General features: G+C 46.0%; 1 protein-coding gene across 4 annotated transcripts in view; it reads left to right on the forward strand.

Annotated features, from left to right (window-relative positions):
- Positions 1-27,821, forward strand: part of LOC138491912 (dehydrogenase/reductase SDR family member 4-like) — a 594,704-nt gene that overhangs the window by 444,622 nt on the left and 122,261 nt on the right. For all 4 annotated transcript variants that reach the window (XM_069618776.1, XM_069618777.1, XM_069618774.1 and 1 more), the window contains exons 5-8: positions 946-1,016; positions 1,851-1,902; positions 25,020-25,154; positions 25,362-25,421. In XM_069618776.1, the coding sequence (XP_069474877.1) occupies positions 946-1,016; positions 1,851-1,902; positions 25,020-25,154; positions 25,362-25,421 (318 nt within the window). The remainder of the gene's footprint in view (positions 1-945; positions 1,017-1,850; positions 1,903-25,019; positions 25,155-25,361; positions 25,422-27,821) is intronic.

Genomic DNA, 27,821 nt, shown 5'->3' on the forward strand with positions numbered 1-27,821 from the left:
CGGACAGCTGGCTTTCTTCCATCAAAGCACTGCATCGCAATCACAAAATAATAAAAAGATTACAAATAGGTTATAATTGATCACGTAGTACAGCCGCAGGACTCAATCATGGACGCCCATAATAAGTCCAGAAGGGATATGGACTCAATGGGCCTCATTACAAATGTGGCGGTAAGGCAACAGCAGTGCCGGTGGTGCTAACGGCGCCGTTGTTACCATGCTGCCACATTCAGTACCGCTATGGTACCACTGCTACCATCCTCCCCCTTCCCATTGAGCCCTATGGGGTTCAAATGTGAATGGGGAATACGTTTTTCTGGAGCCCAGAAAAGGGCAATTACCAGGTCCACCAAGGTCGGCATTAGAGCCGGTTATTGCCCTTTTCTGGGCTCTGTAAAAAAATAATTACCGGAGACAGCCGTGCTCTTAATAAGGGCACGGCTACCACCTGCCTCGTAATGAGGCCCAATGCATTAAAACTAGGTTTGCTAAACATGATCCCATCGAGCATGTATGCAGTGCTCTTACTCCATCACCCTCAAACAGAGCAGCTGGAAAAATGAGTGACCACCAGCTTTAACCACAGATGGATTGAACAGAGCATGATGCGTCCATCTATTGACATCCGGTGCTAGAACACAGGGATAAGGAAGTGATCTCAACATCCAAAACAGCAGATAATTGATCACAATATTTGTTTTCATATTGTCTCTTTTAAGTCCTCTCATTTTTGATTTGTCCTAGTCCCTGGTTACTGTTTCCACCTCCATCAGCAACAACAGGTCATCCACTACTCTCTCTCTCCATTGTTAAGCACTGCTGTCCGCTGCTCTGTACTTATGTATACCTAATCTCTGTCAGCATGTTTGTGCCAAAAATGCAATTATTCTCCCTGCATTGCTCTTAAATAAATAAATAAATACAATGTTTGTGCTCTGTTTTCAGAATATGAACTTGAACGTGAAGTCAGCTTTCCTATTGGTGAAGCAGGTCTTTCCTCACATGGAGATGCGTGGGTATGGTCACAAAGATGTGCAATAAAGAGGGAGCATATTGCTGTGAGGGGCAAGGATTTCTGGAAGCAAAGATACAGAGCATCAATAATGTTTTACAATGTGAGGAAATCAGAGAAAGACAAATAACATAAACCACATAGTGCTGGGAAAAAGTGGATGGGCATTCATCTAAAGAGTGAAAGTTATGGCCGTGTCTCCCCAGGCAGATTGTCTGTTAAATTTCTGGAAGGCGAAAGAGTTGAAAAGAGGGAGGGAAAGACAAAAAGATAGCACATGGAAAATGAGTCAGAAGAGGAAAGGGAAGTCATAATGGATGGTACTCGGAATGGAAGTAAAGTTGAGGAATATAAGCAAAATGAAAATGTAGAGAAGAATAGAGTGAGCATAGTGAGTTGGAGGGAGTTGAATACGTGACTAATGACTGAGCAAAGACACCAAAGAATGGCAAGACATTAGAAAGGGATGACACAAAGAGTATGATGCTGTTGTACTGAAAAGAAATGTGGTGGAAAAATTGGGAGCGTGCATAGTGTAAACTACGCCAGATAAAGATGAGACTTCAAAGCACCTTGAAAGATCATTGGTTGTCAAAAAGGGATTTTCTTCTTCCTTCCTCTTTCCCCTTGCCTCATTATCCCCTTACTTGTCGCTTGCGAATTTTGAAAACAAGATTGCCCTGCATGCATTTAAAAAAACAACTTTTAAACATAAATAAACAGGAAGACTACATAAGTAATGTCATTGAAAGAAGGGAGGGAACCCCCAGTCTTTAATTAAATGGTCACTGCATATGTGCCCCTGCTCACAGATATCTTTGCCCGTTTTCTTCCGCAGGAGTGGATCCATTGTTCTCACGTCATCTGTGCTCGGATTTTCAGGCTATCACGTAAGTAAAGGTAATGGTTTTTGTTGCTTGTTTTTTTGTGTGTACATTGACCTACAGGTATATATTGAGTTATGCACAACCGACTCCGTCGTGTTGTCTCCAATGAGAATCTAAAATGTTAGTTTCCACTGTCTTAGCACTTAACCATATAATTGCATTCGAGATGTTGGCACCTGCCAATGCTGTCAAATTGGATGCTATTAAACATCTCCTGGTCATTACAGAAACCTTGCACGGCTGCAAGTGAAATTAGCACTGCAGCAAAAAATGTCCCTTATGCAAGAACATGTTCTTTCAGTGCTTTTTTATAACAGGCCAGTATTCGTTGAAATCATAATACTGTTCCCTGGTGCAATATTGTATTAAAGTAGTGGTTTTTGCATTAGAACATTTTCCCTAGTGCCCATTGCACTTGCACTGATGCACTGATGCAAAGAGTCTCTTATATATCCCCAGGCTGGCAGCCTTCATTATCCTATGTGTATACGAGGAGAGATCTACATGTGTGGAATCCAGCCCCGTCTAATTTCAAAACACTTCAAAGGTTTAAAACGTGTGTATCCTTCCATTACAATGTTCCCAAAGATGTGTGCTGTGTATGCTCACCTCCAAACCAGATGAACCCATCAGATTATCATACCAGTCCTTCAACCTTGCACAATTACCCATTAGAGTTTTTTTTTAGCATACTATAAACATTTTGTTTGCTGTGTAATTCAAAATTACTTAACATAACATCTGTGAACGACAATGCAATATATTTCATAATAGAAATACAAAGAACATTACAGGCGTTTTTTCCCCCCTCATAATAGTACTATATGAATACTGAAGGTATTCCGAGTACTCAACCTATTCAAGTTGTGATTATTAATCATTAAGTAGAGAAAACAAATTCTCATTGGAGAGATAAAAAACCTCTGCTCTCTAAAATAAATTGTGCCATAGTAATGATCTAAATCAATACTCTTAAAAATAATATCTTAATTGTATAATATTTCCTAAAAAACATCAGTACCATGTACAGTAAGTATTGCTGTAACATTTGTTTACTATACATGATTGTAGCTTTCACCCCGGGGTCTGGGATCTGACATGGCTGGTAATAGCCCACCACACCTTGCCAAGTTACGCCCGTGCACAGCACTGTCCTTGGTGTAGTCTGTGGTCCATTAATTTCAGCCTACCCGCAAAGAGGATGAAAGACATTCAGACACTGGGGTTTATCAGGGATGCAAACACCCACCCCCCCCCCACCCCGAGAGATGTGCGCTGCTTGCACAGCCAATATCACAAGGATGGGGAAGGAGGAAATGGCTGCTGACATATAGAAAAGGGTCTAAGTTCCTTTTCCATGTCTATGGTGGCGGCCAGGAGTCTGGAGGAGCGCTGGGACAGGAGCATAGATCTTCAGACCCACAGGAAAGTGGGAGTGGAGCGTGAGGGCGGCAGAGATGATCAGGGGAATTTGGGGGGAGGGTGGGATAGGGAGGCAACAGGCTCCCTGTTCCCTCCCCAGATAAAAAAAAATGGTACCACCCGGAAAGGGCCTCAGATGGCTAGGATAGCAGCTGAGGAATGTGTATTCTTTCCTGTTGTTCCAGCCACCAGATTAGCTGAGTGCCCTTCCCGGGGTACAAATCTCCTTAAAGTACAGCACTGTCAGATAAGAATTTGTAAAGTCCAAATGGTGTGGGACTTCACAAGACGTATCTCTTGGTATTCTGCAGACCCAACTCTTAATATAGACCTGTATTACACAAATTGGTAGAGTGACTGAGCAGCCAGGCTTATCTCAGGCGGGGTAATGTGAGCTGTAGAGTATTACAATGAAATCAGTAAACACAAGACACCAAGTAAACACTTACACACTTAAAGTTATGTTAAATGATTTATGAAAATATACACAAGGCAAATAGAGCATTCTTTAAAAAGCAGCAACTTATAGTAATATTCAATGAAAGATAGAATTAATTTAAACAAGAACCAAAAATGCAGGTCAGTAATGCAGGTGGGCGTGGAATAAGGAGCAGAGTGTTTTCGCGTTATTGATGAGGAGGGCTGCGGTCTTGGGACATTACCTTCACCATAAAAGAAAATCCTGCACTGTGCCTTTAACCCAGGAACTGCTAAAAAGCAGAAAGTAGCGCAGATCACGCTGCGTGGAGGGAGCAGATGAGTGTTTGGTGTTGGGCTCGGGTGAGGAAGCAGAGCAGAGGAGGACATTGGTAGAAAGAACTGAGTGGTGGTGAGTGAGCTGGGTTCTCTCTGACTATACTAGCAATGGAGTGTGAGGAGGCGGTGTCCTCTTGTTCGTTTTTTTCTTTTTTCCCTTCCTTTTTTTCCTTCGGTTGTTTTTTCATTTTGTCCATGTTGTTCCTTCACACTTCCCCAATCCCTATCACCCCTCTCCCCCACGACTCACACTGTGATCTTCTGAAGTTCCAACAAAGAAGGACAGCTGTGATCGAACAAATCTCCTGCATTCCCTACACTATCTCCGGCTCAATAACGTATACAGCAGAAACCTTAAAGCGGCGCATTAGCACTTGGCTTCTTGTGACTTAACTCCTCATCTCCATTTCTTTTGGTGAAGATATGCCAAATTTTATAAATCAAAAGATGCCCAAGAGAGCGTAGCGACATGCGCCAAAAGAGGAAACGCTCACAGAACTCACTGTTACGATCCATGCCCCTGATCCCCTCAGGTATAACAGCCCCCTGGCAGCAGTGGGGCTAAAGCCCTTCACACTGGCCCCCAGGGCCTTAAAACTCCATCAGAAAGATACATGGAATCAGTCCTGGTGCCTTTGGCACCAGGCTCATTATCAGGAATAAAGCAATACCAGTTTTGGACCTTAATCCAACATGGAGGCCTATTACACAGCTCAGTTCTTTAGAACCAAGCCATGCGGTCTAGTGTTTTGGGTGTGGCTGGGCCCTGAACTACTTGGCCTTGAACTACTTTACCTGGGCTATTTAAACCACACCCAAACAGCTGAACAGGCTTCACATTTTTCTGCACTCCTGCAGCGTAACGGTCACCGTGTCCAGCTCCTGCTCATCTGCTTCTCCGGCGGCCTGGCCCTGAAGCCCTAGATCCAGATTCCATTAATAACCTGGAAGAACAAGAACAGCATTAGCGAGCAAGAACACTTACCTGTGAAGTAACCGGTCTTGAATCCATCCTGCGCTTCGCTTACCTCGCCCATCTCCGGAGTTCACCACAACCTGCAAAGGTAAAGAAACAAGGACAGCATTAATAACAATTCTTACTTGGGCAAGCAGCGAGTCCTGGTAGCACCCTGCGCTTCTCTTACTGCGCCCTTCTCCGTGTTTCACCCCAACCTGCAAGGGAGAAGGCACATGATCATCATTAACAAAGCGCAAGCAGCGCTTCGATCGCTCCTCACTCCGGAACATCACCGCAACCTGTACGAAGAGAAGAGAACACAGGTTAGCAATTAACACCAATAAACAGCGCAGCACTCCACGCATCAGTAACTCACTGTGGTCTTCGCAATCGGCACAGCAACTCCGAGATCGCAACTATCCCTGTGAAAACAAAACAAGACATTGTTACGGAACAGCGTAGTGGAGCAAGATGCTGAGAAGACAGAGAAAACGGAGGGAAAGAAAGAGACAGAATAAAGACAGAAAAGACATTATAACTCACCTGGAAGACAGCAAGCAGAGTCAGAGTCACAGCCGGTCTGGACCCGGCATAAGGACTCATGGACCAGTGAAGTAACTAGATCCACGGAACACCCGGACCAACCACACGCCCCTGCACAGAGACACAGGACAGAGAGTTCACCGCACAAAAACCTAAGGTGAGCAATGACCCTAAGGGAGGGGATTTGGACCAGAGGGAGGTGGGAGTCCACCCATCACAGAACCAGTATCTTAACCCTCCATTCTCCTGTTATAGGTGCTACCTAACATCTGGCACATAACCAAGCAGAGAGGGGTCCGAATAGTGCTTAGACCTCCATCCAGTATCGTGTGGCGCCCCTGTGGATACCAGGTGAGCGTAACAGAACACAAAGCCTCAATTAAAACATCCACCTGGGCATCATGGAAACACCAGAGACTGACCAACTAGCCCAGTTACTGGGAGAATTACGGGCCGAGGAACACTCCGCTTGGCAAGAAACCAACGCCCTTAGGAGGGAGTTGATTGTCACCAAGGACCGCACCGATGAATTAGCCAGACAATTGCTCCAAACACAGGCTCGGCAGGCTGAGTTGCCAGGAAGTATTCTGTCAGTTCCAGCCACATCCGTCAATCCAGTGCAGGTGGTCCTTCCTGGGGCAGTTCCTTTGACCCCACCGGAACGTTTTACGGGGGACCCAAGAAAATATGCAGTATTCATGAACCAGTGCCTCCATTTTCTTTGTAGACCCGGAGCCATTCCTAACGATCAGTCGTGGGTTGCCTTCATTCTGTCATATCTGAGTGGCAGTGCCGCGGATTGGTCCATACCGTTAGTAAGCCAGGATGACCCACTCCTGTGGGATTTCAGGGGGTTTCAACAGGATATAGAGAAGCTGTTCGTCCGACATACCCAGGGCCAAGCTCTGGATAACAAACTTCTGTCACTCTGCCAAGGCAGCCAAGATTTGTTAACTTATATCGTCACTTTTAACAGACTTGTCATTGAAACTGGGTGGCCTGAAGAGAAATGAACAACGTTATTCCATTGAGGATTACGGGGGGAATTGAAAGACTTCCTAGCTCACGTTGTAAACCCGCCAAAAGTCTGTGCAGAGTTCATCAACCTAGTGGTGCAGCTAGACCACAGGCTGCAAGATCGAAGGACAGATCGAGCCAGAACGGAGAATCGGACTGTGTATGTACGCTAAAAGGAGAACAGTCCGTGTTCATCAGAAAACACTTCGGAACCCATGCAAATTGGGGGGGTACGGAACCCATTAACCAAGGCCGAAAGAGACAAAAGGACACAACAGCAATTATGCCTGTACTGTGGAAATCAGGTCTCTTCCTCAGAGAATATCCCATAAAACCTTCTAGGAGAACAGTTGGAGCTACAGAGAAAGAAGGAGGAGAACAAGAGTTGGAAAACTTCCAGGCCCGGCAAGCGTAGAGGTCTATTTATCGAGCGAAGGAAAAGAGCCACAGACCTCACACCTTGACCTGCCTGTGATTTTGATCAGTCACCAACAACCGTCTTGGATGCATGCTGTGGAGGCATACATAGACTGCTGAGCCATTGGTAACTACATAGACCAAGGCCTGGCAAGAAGGATGGTGCTTTCCCTCTGTCAGAAAATAACTGAGAAGATCACCACTGTCGATGGCACAGAAATATCTTCTGGTCCTGTAACTCAACGCAGAGCAGAATTGACCCTTCTGTGCCAAGACGGACATTGGGAAGCCATTGCCTTTGACCTTATCAAGGCCCCTCAGTTCCGGGTCATTCTAGGGATGCCGTGGTTGGTGGCTCACAATCCAAATATCAACTGGCGAGCCAAGAAATTAGCCTTCTCCAATGAGTGTGCTCATGCATGCTACCAAGTGGAAATGCCATCGTCTGACCCAGAGACACCTGTCCAAGATAAAGTGGCGTTGGTACTAGGTGTAACAACTACACTACCAAGCAAATACCATGATTTCCAAGATGTTTTTCAAAAAGAACAGGCTAATCCTTACCCCCTCACAGGCCATATGACTGTCAGATCAACCTCGTACCTGGTGCACTAATCCCGTGTAGTCGAATTTATGCACTCACTGAACGAGAAAATCTCTACTTGAAGTCATATCTGGACCAATACTTGGCAAATGGTTTTATCCGCCCATCCAAATCCCCGCCAGCCTCGCCCCTATTCTTCGTACCCAAGAAGGAGGGGGACTTGAGAACGTGCATCGACTACCGCGCACTAAACCAGGTAACAGTTAAAAACCGTTATCTGTTACCCCTTATCCCAGAACTGCTGGACCAAGTCAAGGATGCCTGCATTTACACCAAATTGGACCTCGGGGGGCATACCATCTTGTGCGTGTAAAGAAAGGAGACAAATGGAAGACCGCCTTTTGTACTAAGTATGGGCTGCACGAATATCAGGTGATGCCCTTTGGGCTTTGGAATGCTCCCGCTGCGTTCCAGCATTTCATGAATGATGTACTACGGGAATTGATTGACGTATGTGCCCTAGTTTACATCTACGACATCTTGGTGTACTCCTCTTCTAAACAGGACCATGTCAGGCACGTTTGCTCTGTCCTTGCAAAACTCCGACAGCACCAGCTATATGCCAAACTTGAAAAATGCTCCTTTCATGTCACTGAAGTTGAGTTCCTTGGTTTTGTCCTCACTTCCAGAGGCCTCCAGATGGATATGCACAAAGTAGACGCCATCCTTGGCTGGCTATCACCGTCTTCAGTCAAAGGTGTCCAAAGTATGCTCTGCTTTGCGAACTTTTATCGCCGATTCATCCCAGGTTTCTCCCAGATTGTGCACCAGATCACTTTTGTATTAAGAAAACACAACAAACTGTTCCAATGGACAGAAGAGGCGGAGAAGGCCTACAAGTAACTCAAGAAAAGATTTACCTCAGCCCCAGTTCTACGACACCCCCGCCCAAATCTCCCATATGTAGTGGAAACAGATGCCTCCAGCATGGCAATGGGGGCTGTTTTTTCCCAAAGGGATCCCGAAACAGGCCAGTTACATCCCATGGCCTTTTGGTCGCGTAAATTTACTACACCTGAACTTAACTATTCAATAACAGACAAGGAACTCCTAGCGATTAAGGCAGCCTTTAAGGCTTGACGGCATTACCTCCTAGTCGCCAGACATACCATCACAGTAATCACCGACCATCGCAACCTACAATACCTCAAGGTGGCAAAAGCTCAATCATCCCGTCAACTCCGATGGGCGTTTTTCTTCGCAGAATATGATTACATAATCACGTACCGACCTGGAGTCCAGAACGGAAAAGCTGATGCCCTATGGGCATTGATGAGAACGCATATTCAACCCCAGACCTGGTGGCCATTATTCCAGGTGACAATCTACTAGGACTTACAACAACGCTATCTCTGGATGAACTCCAAAAGGAAATTTGGCTCCTAATGAACACCAATGGTCTACAAGACTGGACCACTCAAGGTGAACATTACACAACCAAGAACCAACTCCCGTATTTCAGAGGGCATTTATATCTACCAAATAAGGCACTACAAGAACAAGTCATTTCTGGTTATCACAACCCCCTGATAGAAGGACATCCAGGAATTGCCAAGACCCTAGCCAGTGAAAAGAAATTATTGGTGGCCGACCGGGCAAAAGGACAATATTCATTTTATTCTTTCATGTGGCATTTGTGCATAGAATAAATCCACCTGCACCTTGGCACACTCTCTCCCTCGATTTTATCACAGATCTGCCTCCTTGTCAAGCGTTCAACACTATCCTAGTGGTTTTTGACCTATTCTCTAAAATGGCCCATTTCATTTTGCTTAAGGGTCTACCAAATGCATCCAGTCTGGCAAAGGTGTTTTTAGAGCAAATCGTATTATTACATGGTTTCCCCTCCGTTCTGATTTCTGACCAAGGGAGTCAGTTTGTGTCTAACGTCTGGAGGAAGAGTTGTGCAATTACCCAAATTGATATTCGCCTGTCCACTAGTCACCATCCCCAAACTGATGGCCAAACGGAACGGACACATCAGACACTAGAGCAATACCTACGGTGCATGTTACATCAAGTGGAAGAAAGCTGGAAGGATGTGCTGTGGATAGCCAAATATGCCTACAACAACTCGCTACACACCAGTACCAGACAGAGTCCATTCTATACCGTATATGGAAGGCACCCACGTACTACCGAATTAGATACCCCCATGGCCTTGGATATGCCCGCGGTGAAGACTTTACATACAACCATCACTCAAGCCTTCAAAAAGGCAGCAGAACACTTGATCCAAGCCAAAGAAAGACAGAAAATATTCTCTGATCAACACTGAAGAAAAGCCCCAGACTCCCAAGTCGGAGATGAACTCTGGTTGGCGTCTCGGCACGTACCCATAAGAGGAACTCGAACATTTCATCCCAGATATCTAGGGCCCTATACCATCAAGGCTATTACAAATCCCATGGCAGTAAAACTAGCTTTACCCCCAAATATGCAGATCCATCCCGTATTCCATGTATCACTCTTAATACCTGTTCAGCCTGGAACTCGGGTCAAAACACCACCAAATCCGTTACTGGTTAACGGAGAACCCAAATTTGAAGTCAAGGACATCCTAGATTCTAAACTCACCAGGTCCAAGTTATATTACTTAGTGAACTGGAAGGGATACGGCCCTCAGGACAGGACATGGGAGCCTAGCGAGCACGTCCATATGCCTCGCCTGGTAAGAGGATTTCATCAGAACCATGCAACCAAACCAGGGCCAGATGGAGGAAACACCTTGAGAGGGGCCTTGGGGGGGGAGTGCTGTCACAATCCATGCCCCTGACCCCCTCAGGTATAACAGCCCCCTAGCAGCAGTGGGGCTAAAGACCTTCACACTGGCCCCAAGGGCCTTAAAACTCCAACAGAAACATACATGGAGTCAGTCCTGGCACCTTTGGTGCCAGGCTCAGTATCAGGAATAAAGCAATATCTGTTTTGGACCTTAATCCAACATTGAGGCCTATTACACAGCTCAGTTCTTTAGAACTAAGCCATGCGGCCTAGTGTTTTGGGTGTGGCTGGGCCTGGAACTATTTGGCCTGGAACTACTTTACCTGGGCTATTTAAACCACACCCAAACAGCAGAACACGCTTCACGTTATTCTGCACTCCTGCAGCGTAATGCTCACCGTGTCCAGCTCCTGCTCATCTGCTTCTCCGGCGGCCTGACCCTGAAGCCCTAGATCCAGATTCCATTAATAACCTGGAAGAAGAAGAACAGCATTAGCGAGCAAGAACACTTACCTGTGAAGTAACTGGTCTTGAATCCATCCTGCGCCTCACTTACCTCGCCCATCACTGGAGTTCGCCACAACCTGCAAAGGTAAAGAAACAAGGTCAGCATTAATAACAATTCTTACCTGGGAAAGCAGTGCTCCGCGCATCAATAACTCACCGTGGTCTTCGCCATCGGCGCAGCAACTCCGAGATCGCAACCATCCATGTGAAAACAAAAAGAGACATTGTTAGGGAACAGGGTAGTGGAGCAAGACTTTGAGAAGACAGAGAAAACAGAGGGAAAGAAAGAGACATAATAAAGACGGAAAATACATTATAACTCACCTGGAAGACAGCAAGCAGAGTTGGAGTCACAGCCGGTCTGGACCCGACATAAGGGCACACGGACTAGTGAAGCAAATAGGTCCACGGAACGCCTGCACCAACCATGTGCCCCTGCACAGAGACGCAGGACGGAGAGTTCAACGCACAAAAACCTAAGGTGAGCAATAACCCCAAGGAAGGGGATTTGGACCAGAGGGAGGTGGGAGTCCACCCATCACAGAACCAGTATCTTAACCCTCCATTCTCCTGTTATAGGCGCTACCTAATGTCTGGCACATAACCAAGCAGAGAGGGGTCCAGGACAGCGCATAGACCTCCATCCAGTATCGTGTGGCGCCCCCATGGATACCAGGTGAGTGTAACACTCACAGAGCACAAGAGCAGCATCCAGTTGTAAAAGAATCAGAAAAAATCCAAAGCTGGGAGTGACATACACCAACCAAATATAAAAACATTTTTTGCTTATCTTGAACTGCTCTTGTCTCTGTCTATCTTTTATTCTCGCTCATTCATCTCTCAATTGTTCCTCCCTTTCTTTGCCTCTCCTGTCTTGTTCGTCTTGATCTTCCTTTTGTCTTACATCTTCAATGTCTTTACCATCGAGTTTAAGTAAAATCTGTCCTCCCAGCCATTGGCTCTGTACGAGCGCTATCTCATCAGTTTTATCCTTATCTCCCTTCCATCTCTTTGTTTCTCTCCATTTGTCTAGAGATGTACTTGCTAGATAATGTCTCTCCTTATTTGCATCTCTGCTAGTCCTTCAGGACGACTTTGGAGGTTATATCTTTCTCTGTGTCTTTCTCTGGGCCCTTGTCACTACTTTGCGTAGGTGACACGTATGATGGATTGCTATATCCCGTCGCTGCTTTAAGTTCTCTTAATGGGTATAACCCTTCATCTTTCTTAATCTTGTCTTTCATTTCAGATGGGGTGGGCAGAGCAGAAGGCTCTTCACCACCCTCTTAGCATATGTTGAGTAGCCTATCGAAAGGAGGCTCCTCCTCCTTTTCGTGTTCATACATTTTCCAAAGCTCTAGACTCGCTAGGTGTTTTTAAAACTTTTTTCCTGTGTATACAGCATGCAAATATGTCATCATATGCTGTAGAACTGTTCTCGATAATGACCCGCCTTGGGGCCACAGCATAAAAATGTTGTCTGCAGACCCTTTAACCCATCCTGCACTGTACTTTTTAAGTTTAAGCATGTGCTTTGTTAGCTGTTTGCAAAGTTGCACTAATGGCGTAACTTCTTCCATTTCTAACTTTTACTTCTCCTTTTATTACCACTTTGCTTATGCTCTAATTTCAGTTTTCAATTTTATTTTGTATTCAACATACACTTATGAGCGAGCACCAATCGTCGCAAGCTCCAATACCATTATAATGTAATTTATTTACTTTAATCCTGCTTAAAGCAATCACGTTTTGCGTCTTACTTCCACATTTCTTTATTACTTTAAACATTTATTTTTCTCAACAGTGACGTCACCACACTTTTCAACCATACAAAAAAGGTAGCAGGCGCCCCTCTCTCGAAAGAACAAGGCATGATAACCTGTTCAGTGGTTATTAACCACATTGAGAGTTCGCAGCCATTGCTTTTTGCTCACTGTACCTTCACAGATGGGAAATATCCATTTGCATATCAGTCTTTGTCCCGCCCACAAGGGCAGTCCAGCACCGAAATGCTATGGCAATTCCTCTCTGAACAAGAGTACCATCAGCAACCCCATACACGTGTTTCAGCCTTGTTGGGCATCATCAGTGAGGTGAAGCTGAGCCTCTCTAAGCACAGTGAGCAGGGAGTCCACGTCTGGTTGCCCCCAGGTAATCTAGGGTGACCAACCCCAAGTTCCTTTCAAAAATACAAAAAAAGGTAGCAGGCGCCCCTCTCTCGAAAGAACAAGGCATGATAACCTGTTCAGTGGTTATTAACCACATTGAGAGTTCGCAGCCATTGCTTTTTGCTCACTGTACCTTCACAGATGGGAAATATCCATTTGCATATCAGTCTTTGTCCCGCCCACAAGGGCAGTCCAGCACCGAAATGCTATGGCAATTCCTCTCTGAACAAGAGTACCATCAGCAACCCCATACACGTGTTTCAGCCTTGTTGGGCATCATCAGTGAGGTGAAGCTGAGCCTCTCTAAGCACAGTGAGCAGGGAGTCCATGTCTGGTTGCCCCCAGGTAACCTAGGGTGACCAACCCCAAGTTCCTTTCAAAAATACAAAAAAGGTAGCAGGCGCCCCTCTCTCGAAAGAACAAGGCATGATAACCTGTTCAGTGGTTATTAACCACATTGAGAGTTCGCAGCCATTGCTTTTTGCTCACTGTACCTTCACAGATGGGAAATATCCATTTGCATATCAGTCTTTGTCCCGCCCACAAGGGCAGTCCAGCACCGAAATGCTATGGCAATTCCTCTCTGAACAAGAGTACCATCAGCAACCCCATACACGTGTTTCAGCCTTGTTGGGCATCATCAGTGAGGTGAAGCTGAGCCTCTCTAAGCACAGTGAGCAGGGAGTCCACGTCTGGTTGCCCCCAGGTAACCTAGGGTGACCAACCCCAAGTTCCTTTCAAAAATACAAAAAAGGTAGCAGGCGCCCCTCTCTCGAAAGAACAAGGCATGATAACCTGTTCAGTGGTTATTAACCACATTGAGAGTTCGCAGCCATTGCTTTTTGCTCACTGTACCTTCACAGATGGGAAATATCCATTTGCATATCAGTCTTTGTCCCGCCCACAAGGGCAGTCCAGCACCGAAATGCTATGGCAATTCCTCTCTGAACAAGAGTACCATCAGCAACCCCATACACGTGTTTCAGCCTTGTTGGGCATCATCAGTGAGGTGAAGCTGAGCCTCTCTAAGCACAGTGAGCAGGGAGTCCACGTCTGGTTGCCCCCAACCACATTAAAAAAAAACAGACATACTTGACCAGTCACATGTACATGCCCCTTACAATCCTTTCCTTAGGACTCGTCTTACCCTCTGCAATTCTTGTTCTGACTGGAACTTAAGCCAATTCCTTTAAGAAAGTTTTAAGACTTATATCGTCTCCTATATGTCCCTCACAAAAGTGGGCTCTGAATTAAGGCTTCTGCTAGCATTATTTAAAATCTAGGAACAGGGCGTATCCTTATAGCGTGGCTACACCTCATGACTTTTTTTTTTGCTCATATATTATTTGGCAACACTGAAGTCAATATCTTTCCCCATATACATATATTTTATGCTCTTACTCTTGCATTGTATTTTATCCCGCCTCCCTCCATTACTCTCCGTTATTTACTACGCATGCATCCCTTTTTTGCCACACTCTTTGGTCTTTCACTGACCGTTCGCATGTTTTTTCTTTTGACCCTCGGGATCACTGTCTTCATTACTGCTTCATTGAACTGCTTTCCGATCCGCTTCTTGTAGATGTTGGAGGGGATCCTATCCAAACTAGGGGTCCTGTCACACCTGACTTGCACGTTTTGGGTCCTATATCTAACCACGATCTACGGGGAGCTTCACGTCCTGTCAGCCGGAATGGCAAAGGTTGTGCGATATTGCCGAGACCCTAAAGTTTACTTATGTCGATGGCCGATGGTATCTTATCCAACCATCCTCTCCGCTACCAAGTGAACCGGTGGACTTCCAGCTCTTTAAGATGAGTAGCAATACCCTTGAGATGGATGGGGATGCAGATTTTAATCAAACATCAATAATTCAGACAACACAAATAGCTTGGCAAAAGGTGTTTCTGTTTTAATGTAAGTAAGTAAAACAGTACAACTAACATCGATACTCAACTCTCAACTCATTTAAGAAAAAACGTTTGTTTTATAGACCAAATGTGTCACTACTGACTTGTAGACCTGCGTCATTACCATCGTCATCCTATGTGGCAAGCTTCTAAAACCTATCGGGAAGTGGGATTGGTTCTAAAGGAACTACTAAGTATATGTGTAATATCTGTAACAGAGAGAAATAATTGGATAGTCAACAACAGGTGGGACAACTAAGCCCTCACTTCAAAATGGCCACTATGAACATTACTAAATGTATGACGTCCCATTGGCTACACAACTATAGGACCCCCAACTATGTGGTCCTCTATGATTGGCTGGCTACTAACCCCGTCAATAACTTTCCACCTACATGAGCAGCATGCAGACTGAACAACCAGGTGCGAATGAGCTTGTCTCGATACCAGCTTCCCACCCATTAAAAGGACATTCCATCATCACCTCAACGTTTTAGTGTCAATTAGTGTCTGAAGTTGGCCTTGAGTTTGTACTGTTCTCTTGGATTTTTTAAGGAGTATGGGCACTGTCTGGCTTCCATGCGTAGGTGTGATCTCCTCATGCGTCCAACTTTCTTCCATCATGTGACTGGGCACCATGAATTGAGCATTTTTCATGTGTTTAACTGTATTTTCCAATAGTCCTCTGACATCTTTGTTTATACTTGACCTTCTTGAACAGTAGCTTCTGTTCTTTCATGTTAATTGTATCTAATGTCAGCCAATTTTAGTTCTGATAAGACCTTGGCTCTTTGGCTCATCCAACTCCTTAGCTGAAATATATTCTGTTTAATTCAATTGCTTTTGTAACTGTGACAGTGAATTTGGGGCTTCCCTCGTTGTTCAAGACTGCTATATAAGTAGTGGAACCTTCATTCTTTATTCAAGCCATATGTATCTATGAGGTATATATGTATATGTTGGTGCTTGCCGCGATCTATTTCCTATAAGCATTTGGCTAGCTTCATGATTGCTTTGCTACTTGCGTTTCATTGCATCTTTACACGTTTAAACTAACTAAATATCTTCCTCACGTTTCTGGCATAAGTTTCTCCATCTTGATCCCAAAATGTCACTTATCCTTAGTACTTCTTCATTGTTCATAAATCGTCTGTCTCTCAGGTCTGATTATCTTCTGTCTATGGAATCGATTCAGTAACGTATGACTTCATCATTCATCCTGGTCATTCAGTTTGTTTGTTTCATCAGGAATCGCATTCAAATGCCCGTCATATTGTCTTGGATGTAGGTATGGTTTCCTTAATGGATACTTTATTTCCCATATTCTCTTAGGCATAGGTATTCTTATGGGTACTGCACAGAGTCGTTGCTCTTCTTCTTGCCTTCTGATTGGTGTAGTATATATCACATTCTTTGGTTCATACTTCTCAGGTAATGTAGGCGGGGTAGGTGGAGTAGGGGTACTTGGCTCCTGCTCTACAAGAGTAATTGCAGAAAAGCCAATCTACTTCTGTACGCATCCATGATTCTCTCTGGGTGCTACCTATGGATCAACAACCTGTTTCATGGCTTGCAGGGTAGCTGGTCCTCTTGATTGTTTTCTGCATGACTGCCCTTCTTCCGTTATATAGGCCCTCCAGCTGCTGATTGTGGTGGTGGTGAGTCCTGGGAAAGAGGAATGGCAATAGCTGATGCCTTTTTTGAAGATAAATTCAATTTTTGATAATATTCTTCCAAGCATGTGCTATGTCCTAGATTGTTAATGGATAATGAGTTAGAATAGGTCTATGAGCTGTGCACGGGTAGATTTTCAGCTTTCAGCGAGGGGGCGGTCATGGAACACTGTCCAGAAAGTCTGCAATGACATCAGACGTTTGTGAACATCGGCGAACACAAAAACAGTGGAAAAAGTTACAAAAAATGTATAGCAGTGTTAGAATGGGAATGGCATAGTTTTAAGTTAAAACGTTCGACATTGGCCAAAAATGCTGCTATATTGGGGGTAAGTATGATATTAGGAAGTTGTAGTAAATTAGGTTGCACTAATAAAAACCTATGAAATTCACTGAAAATTCATTGTTAAAGGGACCTTATGGTTAAGATGCACTAAGAAAAACCTATGGAGTTCAGTGAAACAACTTTGTCTGAGGGACGTTAGTGTTACAAGTACAACTGGAAAAACCCAGAAATCACCAGTTATGGCAAGCTAAGCAGCCATAACTCGCGCCACCGCCCTGCACTGCTAAATCTAACAACCAGAACATCAAAGATGACATCACAAATGTCATTGATGGCATCACTGATGACCTAACATATAACATTAATTTTGCTGAAAAGTCCCTACAAGGGCTTGTGTTTATAATGTTGGTAACACAATGTCAGGGGTGATAGGGAGAAATATCATGAACTACGTAATGTATTAAAGAATGTACTCATCTAAACAAATCATTATATTGGAGTGTTGTTGTTAATACAGGAACCTAATCAGACATACACATAGGCAATGGCTGCAGCATGCACCATAGACCTAGAATATTTTTATTCTGGTAATTTTGGGTAGTAAAATAATAAATGCTACCTTATCAGAGTTTTGAGGATTGTTAAACATGGAAAAAATAACTAACAATTCAAGACTTACTACACAGTGGTCTTCGTACAAACAATACAAAAGAAGACCCACACTGCACACAAATCAGCAGTACATACAGTGAAACTAAAGTAAGGAAGAAAGAAACAACATCATTTTCATGTATATAAATGAATTGTGTGGTTGAGGTCTGCTTATTGTCCCTTTTATGTGCACCTTGAGCCGAGACCAAACCCTAAAGAAAGTACTTTAACAACATACAACAACATTAACGTCTAGATATATAACACCTTTTGAATTTTCATATTCTGTAAGTGAACAAAAACAACTGCCCTAGATATGTCAGTGAACAAAAACAAGTGCCCTATATATGTGATGTCATTATTGATGTCATCAATGACATTTGTGAGTTAATTTTTGATGTCCTAGGTGTTAGTCTTAGCACTGCACGGTGGTGGTGCAAGTTATGGTTGCTTAGTTTACCACTACTGACAAATTTGTGGGGGTTTTCGGTTTTACTTGTAACCATAACATTCCTTTAAGGAAGTTTTTTTCACTGGATTTCATAGGTTTTTGTTAGTGCAACTAAACCATAACATCCGTTTAACAAAGTTTTTTAAGTGCTCACTATTAAAATTATGTATCTGAAAGCACTGCAGGCCGATCCATTTATCCCTTATATACAAAGTGTGCAGGAAGTCTTCATGAAGCATGTTCAACAGAGTGTGCACTGCAATACGAATCTTCCAGTGGTTGCTCGAAAATGGGCGGTTTGATACACATATTCAAGTGACTCACTGTTCCACGTTAAAATCACTGGACAGAAAAAAAAAAAACTCTAAACACTCTCTTTGAACAGCTAAGTCTCCAGACTCCATAAACTTGTGGACATAAATTGCCTTGATTTGAACAGCATACAGAGTTCATGCTTGGCAGGTCAATAAACCTTGAACGATTGTTTCAAGACTATAAATGGGGATCGCATATAAACTGAAGTAATCACAGAAAATCTAATGAACTAGTTAGGACTAAGCATCCTCCAAATGAAGCAGCAGGACCACCATTGCCTTACTAATGATAGGAAAAATGACCACGATATTTACATGAATGAGCCTTAGATTTCTCAAATAAATGATTAACGGATTCTAATCACACAACGGCCCTCATTACGACCCTGGCGGAAAGTGACTGACCGGACCGCCACAGCGTAAATAGCGTTTCCGCCATTGCACGAAGGAGCAAAGTGCGGCCCATTCCGACCCATCGGGCACGAGCACCACGGCATGGCGGAAGTGCAAAGTCCGCGATGGCGGAAATGACCCCAAAACGGCCCACACCGCCGCCGTACGGCGCCCTAGGTGCAATACCGCCACCCATCACAGCGGACACCGCAGTGTGCGCCTACCGGAAAGTACGGTGACCGGAAATATACGGAAACGGAAGTTAAAACATGGGCCCGGAACGGGAAACATCCCGCCGTACACCTATAAAACCACTAAAACCACACAACCACTAAAAACACTACACTGAGACACACCCCAACCCGACATCCACCCTAGCGAAACCAAGAAAAATGGGAAAAGTAGCGAAGAAAGCGTGCGACCGCAAGCGGCAGGTCCACTTCTCCCGTGAGGAACTCACCGTGCTTACAGAGACCCTCCAGGAGAATGCTGCCATCGTCTTCTGCACGCAAATGACCAGGACGGCACTTGAAAACAAGAAGGCCATATGGGCTCTGGTGGCACAGCGGGTAAGTGCGGTGGGGACCGCACCCCGCAACCCACAGCAATGCCGAAAGCGATGGGACGACCTGCGGATACGCGTCCGCAGCATACTCTCTGCCAACCGCAACATTGCCACAGCCACCGGGGGAGGTCCAGAATCACCCATCAAGTTGACCCCCTGGGAAGAAATCTGTGCCTCCACCATCGGAATGGAGAGCATAGAGGGAGTCGGAGGGATGGAGAAAGGAGTGCAGACATCCGAAGAATCAGGTAGGTGGGCCAAATAAAACAATGCCAAATCCACAAAGTCCATCCATGTGAAGTACCATGTGTCCACATAGTGCAACAGAAACACATGTCCAGGAGAACGTCCACACACATCGGCCTGATAGCGCACGTTAAAACCCACAATAAATACATAAATAATTAAAAACCCCTAAAACACGCACTACACGTGCAGCAGGCACACCCTAACTGCAGGCTGCCAAACAATTGCACCCTCACCCCACACACAAATGAAAGCACCTCCAAGGCCCCGACCCAAATCACCCTCAGGTACCACCCCAATGCATGTGATACAATGCCATTCCAATACCCACAGACCCATTAATAACCCTCGCCCTCCTTTACTCCACCACAGGGTCCGATCCAAACGACGAGCATCAGGACACCCCTACCAGCACACCTGCAAAGAGGGCCAAGACCAACGGCCAAAGACCCTCCACCTCAGCTGCACGCATCAAGACACGGCAGCAGCACAAATCAGGTGGCAGCACAGAGGAGGGAACATCAACAGGCACCCCAGCAGCCAGCATGCCCACAACACCACCACCACAGGTCCACCCAATGGATGCCACAGAAGGCACTGCCTCTGGTGGCAGCAGCACCATAGGTGACACCCCTTTGATGGCAGCATGCTCCGACACAGAAGACGGGGATGTCGAAGTCAGATCCATCCATGGCCTGTCCCAATCCCCCTGTCTGTCCCATCCCGTACAACATGAGGACACCACGCAGGGGCACCCACAAGACGACGACTGGCCATCCCCCACAAGCCCTGTGGCAAGGCAACATGAGGACAACAGCCCCTCTGTGACACCCCCGCAAATGGCCATGGCCCAGCAGAGGCAACAGTCCCTCGACCAGTTAATCGTGCAACAGCAGCAACTGGCCACGCTCCTCAAGGACCATGCCGATGAATGTGGGGGCACTAAGGCAGACATAGAAACATCAACTGAGACACTTAGGGCAGAAATGGAGAGAGGTACAGAGACACTAAGGGCACAAATGGAGAGTAGCACCGAGAGCCTGAGGGGGGAACTGCATGCGACGTCCAAGGACGTATGTGCCGAACTTGCCGCAGTGCGCCGTGTGCTCACTGAGCTCTCGCAAACCCTTAGGGACATGCATGGACGTGAGCAGGCAGAGACATCATCCGTTGCAAGTTCCGTCCAGGGCAGCCCCCAACGTAGATCTGGGAGGAACCTGCGCTCCACAGGCAGGGGTGCCCCTGATACCCGGAGAGGGGGCTTGCAATAGCGACAGCCCACTGACAATGAGCATCTTTGGACACTGGTGTTCGGGGGGGAGGTAGGAGGGTGGAGGGGGTGTGTTGGGCTCACTTGGGTGGCGGGTCGATAGGGTGTACTACATGATATCACATATGCCATAAACAGTGCACGATCAACCAATGAGATGTGTGGACATTGATCTTTGTGTACTAGGCCATCATAGGCGTACAGTCCATATTGTGCATGTCCCAGACACACACCTTGCCACGAGTCCCGTGTCCATGTATCAGCCACCAGGCGTGAGTGCTAGAAGCATACATCAATGAGATGCTGACGAATGTCACGGCCCTCCGGTGCCTCGCAGACTCCTTGAGGTGTTGCCACATCCCCACTCTCATCATGACCATCATCAGGTGCTTGCAGTTCTGCGTCAGGGGGCATGGGGACATTTCTACGTACGCACATGTTGTGGAGCATGACACATGCCATCACCATCTTTGCAACCTTCTCATGGCGGTACAGGAGTGCCCCGCCAGACCTGCTGAGGCAGCGGAAACGACCCTTCAGTAGGCCGAATGCCTGTTCAATGACTACACGGGTACGTGAGTGGGCATGGTTGTAGTCCTCCTCATGCTGGTCCCGTGGGTTCCGGACTGGTGTGAGGAGCCATCTCTTCAGTGGATATCCAGCATCACCTGTATGTGGACGATAAACGTATGATGTGGAATGCCATTGCTACGTACGCACACCCCCCCCCCTTCCTGCCAGGTCATTGCCGAATCACATACCCCACATTATCATGCATGTAATGAGACTCACCGAGTAGCCAGGATCTGTTCCCTGCGTGTCGCTCCATGTAGCGTGGTATTGTAGAGTTCCTCAAGACCATAGAATCATGGGTTGATCCAGGGAATCGGGCACAACAATGTGTAATGATCCTGTTGGAGTCACACACCATTTGTACATTCAGAGAATGAAATTGTTTTCGGTTGCGGTACTGGGCCTCCATGGCATGTGGGACGACCAATTCCACATGGGTGCAGTCGATGGCACCAATGCAACCCGGTATTCCGCCAAGTGCATGGAATCCCACTTTTGTGTTGGTAATTTCCTGCTCCGAGCGTGGTAGGGAGATGTAGTCGTCTGCGTGCTGCAGGAGGGCATCGAGCACTTGCAATAGTGTCCGTGAGAACAGTGGCTGAGAAATGCCATGCAACTGTCCGACTGTGTGCTGGTAGGTGCCTGTGGCCAGGAAGTGTAGTACAGACACCACCTTCAGTAGGGGTGGGATGGCGGTTGGGCTATCTATCATGCTGACAAGGTCAGCCTGTGTCATGTCCACAATGGCGGCTATGGTGTCCCGGTCCAGACGGTAGAGGGTGTCGATCTGCTCATCAGTGAGGTTGAACGGATGTGCTCGGAGGCGTGGGATTGCGGGCTGCCTGCGTGATGGTAGTGGCTGTGCTGGCGGCCCTTGCTGGCCCTGCCTTGCCCTCCTCCTCCTCCTGCATCTCCTCCGTGCGGCCGGTTGTAGTTGGTGTTCGTCTTCTTCTTGGAGTTGGAGTACTTGCAGTGCTATCATGTCCCCCAGGGCCAACATCGCGAGTCCTGCCGGTAGCATTTCGGTGTGGTTGTGGGAGGAGACTGGCTGTGCAATTTATGTGTTATCAGGCTGTATGGCCTCCACCTGTGGTGATTCATTCCACCTGTGCAAACTGCTCTCCCCTTTGGCCGAGCACGTCCCGCGCACAACGCTGCAATTCGGGGAATGGCATCTTGCTATTGCAATCATGTATTTGTACCCGATGGCCGTGTAACATTGGTTGATATGTTCATTCTGCTGTGGTCCCATTGTTTCACATACTATCTGTGCAGTCGCGAACAGACTTGTGAAGGGTCAGTGGAACGTAGTACTCGAGTAACGGTGGGCCCTCATGCATCACTGTACCGAGTTGCAACGACGGGCGGGGCGTCCCATTTGTGGGTGAAGGCAGTTGCCATTTTCACACACAGCCGCACTCGATGGATTAATTAGTGATTTCAAACGGCCACAGATGCCTCTTCGACGTGATGTTGCAAATGAGGAATTCGAAGGGCGGCGCTTTCGGTTTTCAGCTGGCGGCGAGGAAATGCCCACAGGTCTGACTGCAAATATAACGTACTATTGTTCAATGTCCTTGGGACAGGGGCCATGGCGAGGATGCAATGATTGATATGAATAGTATGGGATGCGCAATAGCGACGTGGGCGATGAGGCCGGACGTTCCCAAATACATGTTACTTCACTACACTGGAATTACGGGCTGGGGCACTGTGGATTTTGCAGGCTGCATAACGCACAGACTCAATGGATATTTCTAATGTTATGTGAGTAAATATTCAGGCGTTTTGATCCCGGGATGAGGGAATGATGAATGGATGCATGGGCAGGTGATTTGATACAGAGTTTGCCATGTACAGGGCTTCTTGGGATCTATCCGCCTCCCCTACGCTATGTGATGCAGGGCTGCCATAGTGGGACCATCGTCTATCTGGCCTTGTTGAGCCCTCCCTGTCTCGACGCGCCCTCAGACACTTGTGTCCATGCACGTTACCAATCCCATCTGATGGATTCTGTTTTGACAGACGCATGCACAGGTACACTCGTTTGTGATGGTGTTTACTCCTCGATATAGATAGTTATGAGTCGCAAGTGGTTTTTGGGTGGTGATGGACCTTTGGAGTGGGCTAGCATGCATATGGCTGTGGATTTAGTGTGATCATTGAAGTGAGTTGTTGGAATGTAGTTCTGATGGCCATTCTGTTCTTTTTCTTTTCTTTTGGTTGACAGGTATCTCCTCCCCTTTTGCCACTGCCATCTGTATGCCACTCCTGCAGATGGGTTTTACTCCCGACACCTGCTGCTTCGTGTTAATCAGTGGAGCAGCATTACGATCTTATGGGACGATCGCCAATGGGCCACATGCCCTTACGCAGTACTGGTGGCTCGGAGCAACATTTCGGCCTTTCAGCTGGACTAGTGCCTCCCCATTGGGCCGGCCCTGCGGTTCTGTGCGCTTCCATGTTGCCTTTTCGTACGTGAATGTGGCTCTGTGTACCATGATGGAACAGGGCGTCACACAAGTAGTGGCTGGTCATTTCTTGCGGATGCAGCCCACAATGGTGAAATGTGTTTTGGAGTTCATGGCCTGATGGCTGTTTGGGCTTGGTGATTTTGTTGTGCATTAAATTTCTATTCTGATTTGGCCCGTGTAGCGTTCTTCTTTGCAAGTGATGTGGCATATGCCTATTTGGGGAGCGATGTATTGTGAGGAGATCTGCATTGGGTTCCAGCTTCGGAGTTTAGTTGCGTGGTACTGTACTGGGCGCGTTTGCCTACGAAGCCCGTGAGGTCAGGGATGGGGGCTGCCAATATGACTGTTTGAATGTTGTCATGCTCAGGGGCGGGGGATTGGGTTTTGTGTGACAGATGCCGGTCAGCCAGGTGGACTGGTGGAATGATGTGATTTTCGGAATATTGCTGGTCACAGGTGCCTGTGTTTGCGTGCGTTTCTTGGTGGGGGACTGTGGTCATGTCCATTGGGATGGCTTCTGTATTCGTGCCATCTGTGCCCTGCAGCTCCCATTGGCCCCTGTTGTGTTTTTTTGTTCGTTGGCATGCATGGGTGACTTGTACATTTCACTGGTTGCATTGTGGCTTCATTGCACCTACGGGGAGTTGTACTTTGTGGGCAGGGAGCGGTGTACAGGCACTCAGTGGGGCCGTTTACGGTTGATTCGCGATGCCGTACTTCTCACCATGGCGGAATGGTACATTCCGCCATGCTTGATGGCGTTAGGTACATGTCCGCTAGGGTTGGAATTGGCGTACCCTTGCGCCATGGTGGTGTTTACGGTTTGGCATGGCACGCACGCGCGTGCTTGGTGCAGTTGCCGTTGGCGTTCACTACGGTGTCGCTAGTGGCTTCGTACTTTGCGGTGACTGGTCATAGTCGCACCGAGCGCTATTCGATGGCGGTATTGCATTTCCGCCATCGTTTTCCGAATTCCGCCAGGGTCGTAATGAGGGCCAACATGTTGTTGCAAATACTGAGATATGATAGGGCAAATCCACTGTTATTCCTCCCATGCTCAATAAACCGCTTCCCAAAGTTATGATTCTGGTCACAATTCTAAGCTGCCACATTCATCAAGGAACACATTAAAGGTCAAACATGAGTCGACTTGACCATGCATTGGTATTTAACACTATTGATTTGCTTTGTTTCCCAGACGAGTGGTGCCTACAGCGTGAGTAAGACTGCCATCAATGGCTTGACCAAGGTCCTGGCCCCAGCTTTATCACCAATGAATATTCGGTTGAACACCATAGCACCTGGATTTATAAGGACGGAATATAGCTCTCGTGTAAGTAAAGGAAGGCGCGAAAAATATGGAAAAGAGAGGAGGGGACATCTCCAGTATGGAAAGTAGGGAGGAACAATACAAGTGTGCTTCATATTACCTTTCTAACACAAACACGATGGATCACTGAATGTTCATTTAGCCTTGTTATGCTATGTTATTTTGCAGACATATTAGTGCTTCTTACACAACATGATGTTTTCTATCTAGGCGCTAGCAGCCAGTGCAAAGTATTTCAATGAGGAGCAGAGACGTTCTGGATTAAAAGAGGTAAGCTATTTGCCAGAAGCTATAGGTGTCCCAGGGTGTAATAGATGAGGTAGATGAATGCATGTGGAACATACGGTGGAAATAGATAGAAAATATGAAGGGAGGGAGATAAAGTGTAATGGGTATGCAGATAATTGGATTGTTGAGAAATTAATATATTTATATTGTTATATGTTATTTACTGTTAAGGTTTCAGACCCCACACACTGAACTGCCTCCCATTAGTTGATTTAGAGAGCAGTTAGGAGCAACACTTTCATTAAATCCACCAGGCCAGGAGGAGGAATCGGTGTCCAGTTTCACAAATGTGCCACCAATGGCAGGTAAGAGGTGTTAAACAGCAGAAATCTGGAAGCATGATCAGACTGCTGGCTGGCACCTTTTTTTGCATTGGTAGGTCATCTGCCATCTTGGGCTGGAGGCAGAAGCCCCTCTACCTATTCTCCTTCCAGGCAACTCCAATCCCAACGGGGTTCCCTCCACTTGGCCACACCTGTGACTTGCAACAATCAGTTAGTTTAGTGCTGGGAAAGAGAGTTGGGGCAGCGGAGAGGTGAAATTACCATCAGCAGACCTGTCAGTAGCACCTAAGAGTGACTGTTCTCATTAGAGGCAATAACTATAAGCATATCCTCACAATGTATAGTTGGTAGACTTTTGCGGCACCAAACAAAAATGGTGACTTTCCACAAAACATTTGTCTCAGAAGTGTCCCTAACTGTTACATTACCTTGCACAAATTGAATACTAATCAAACACAGGCTGTCAGTCTACAATACTGTAGTAGTCAAGCAGATGACTATGCATACCACCATGAATGTGCTACAGGTAATCTAGTGCACATATTTGGTGGTGCTTATTCCTCAAGACTTTTCCAACATTATCTTCTATGGGGGAGGTGTCTACCCGCGACTAGCAATGCTGCATGCTGGGTGGCTGTTCGTTAGCCACACTTTCTACCGATAGCACCATCCACCAATTACAAAGTACAACACACACACAGCATACAAACCCTACTCATACAAACTACTAGAAATTCAAAGAAGGAATCATTTTCCTGGAAACACAAATACTGCAGATATCCTGGCTGCTTTCAAAACTGTGTGGCTGATTGTAGACACTTGGCTATTGGTTCCACATTTTTCAAACAAATGTTAAGTCTGAGCAGTACAGGGCACCCAGACAGTATACTAATTCATTGTGTAGGCAATTATTTGGGGGGTGTCCCTTAGTTTAATGATGAAACAAGACATGTAAAAATCAATGGAACTATTTCTTCACACCATCTTCATCTTTTCCAATCTAACTCAGAGGCAAACATGGAGATGGGCCGCCACATTTAATGGTAAAATTGATAAATCCACGAGAAATGTTAATAAAGCAGTTTCAGCATTCATGAGAGACCACAACCAATTGTGGATTTCGAACAACAACATACAGTAGTACTACATGGGCAATTTATCCAGGCATGATGGAGTACACCTAACCGATGAAGGAAATGCAGTGGTCCTTGATAACATCAAAACAGTACTCCTGATGTGCTAAAGTTATTCCCTCAGTGTTCCCCAAACAGTCCTATTAAGGACTATTTATCATATATAAATACACAAATACAAAATAATAATACCAAAAGAAATCTTGTATTCTATCCACAGCTACAGTTCATTGACTTTTACCATAGTCACAAATACAAAAATTAAGTTGAGAAGGGGACTGACTTTAAATGTTATTCTACTATACAACTTAAATAATCAGTACAGTACAGAGCAACAATACTCATGTTATAAGTAGGCTAGCCTTCCACAACCACACAATATAAAACTGTAATTGAAAATACACACCCTAAAATACATAATATTGTACATCTAAAACTACACTACAATTCCTTCTTTTCATATTCATTTTGTTAAACAATTTTCTTCTATTTCTGTCAAAAGTCTCACATGCTCAAAAGTCTGAAAAAACACATCCCTGCGGCTATCTGTAGTCTTGTTGTACCCTCAAATATAGCATCATCAAAACAGCAGACAAAACAAAATGCTTCCCTGCCCACCCAGGCCCTCACCAATTACCCCCTCTATCTATGCCAGCTCCCCACACTCCCCAGATGGCATCCTCACCTCCTATGCCCTCTCTCCTTCATCCCAGAAAACACGCTGCTTCTGTGACACAGTTTGCATCGAGATGTCGGCTATTCGCGGCTATAGCTCATGCTATGGAAAGCTTTGTGCTGCAAACCCGGTCCCTACGTTCCCTCCAACTCCCAAATTTCACTCAGTGCCCTCTGGCCATCCCCCTGCCTCTACACTGACAACATATGTATGTTTTTTGACCTACAAATAGCTTTTTACTTTGTTTGATTTTCCCATAATCTCGGCTATAGCAGCGAATATCTCTCGC

Source organism: Ambystoma mexicanum, chromosome 10 (assembly GCF_040938575.1).
Source record: "Ambystoma mexicanum isolate Mex_15411 chromosome 10, UKY_AmexF1_1, whole genome shotgun sequence".
NCBI lineage: Eukaryota > Metazoa > Chordata > Amphibia > Caudata > Ambystomatidae > Ambystoma > Ambystoma mexicanum.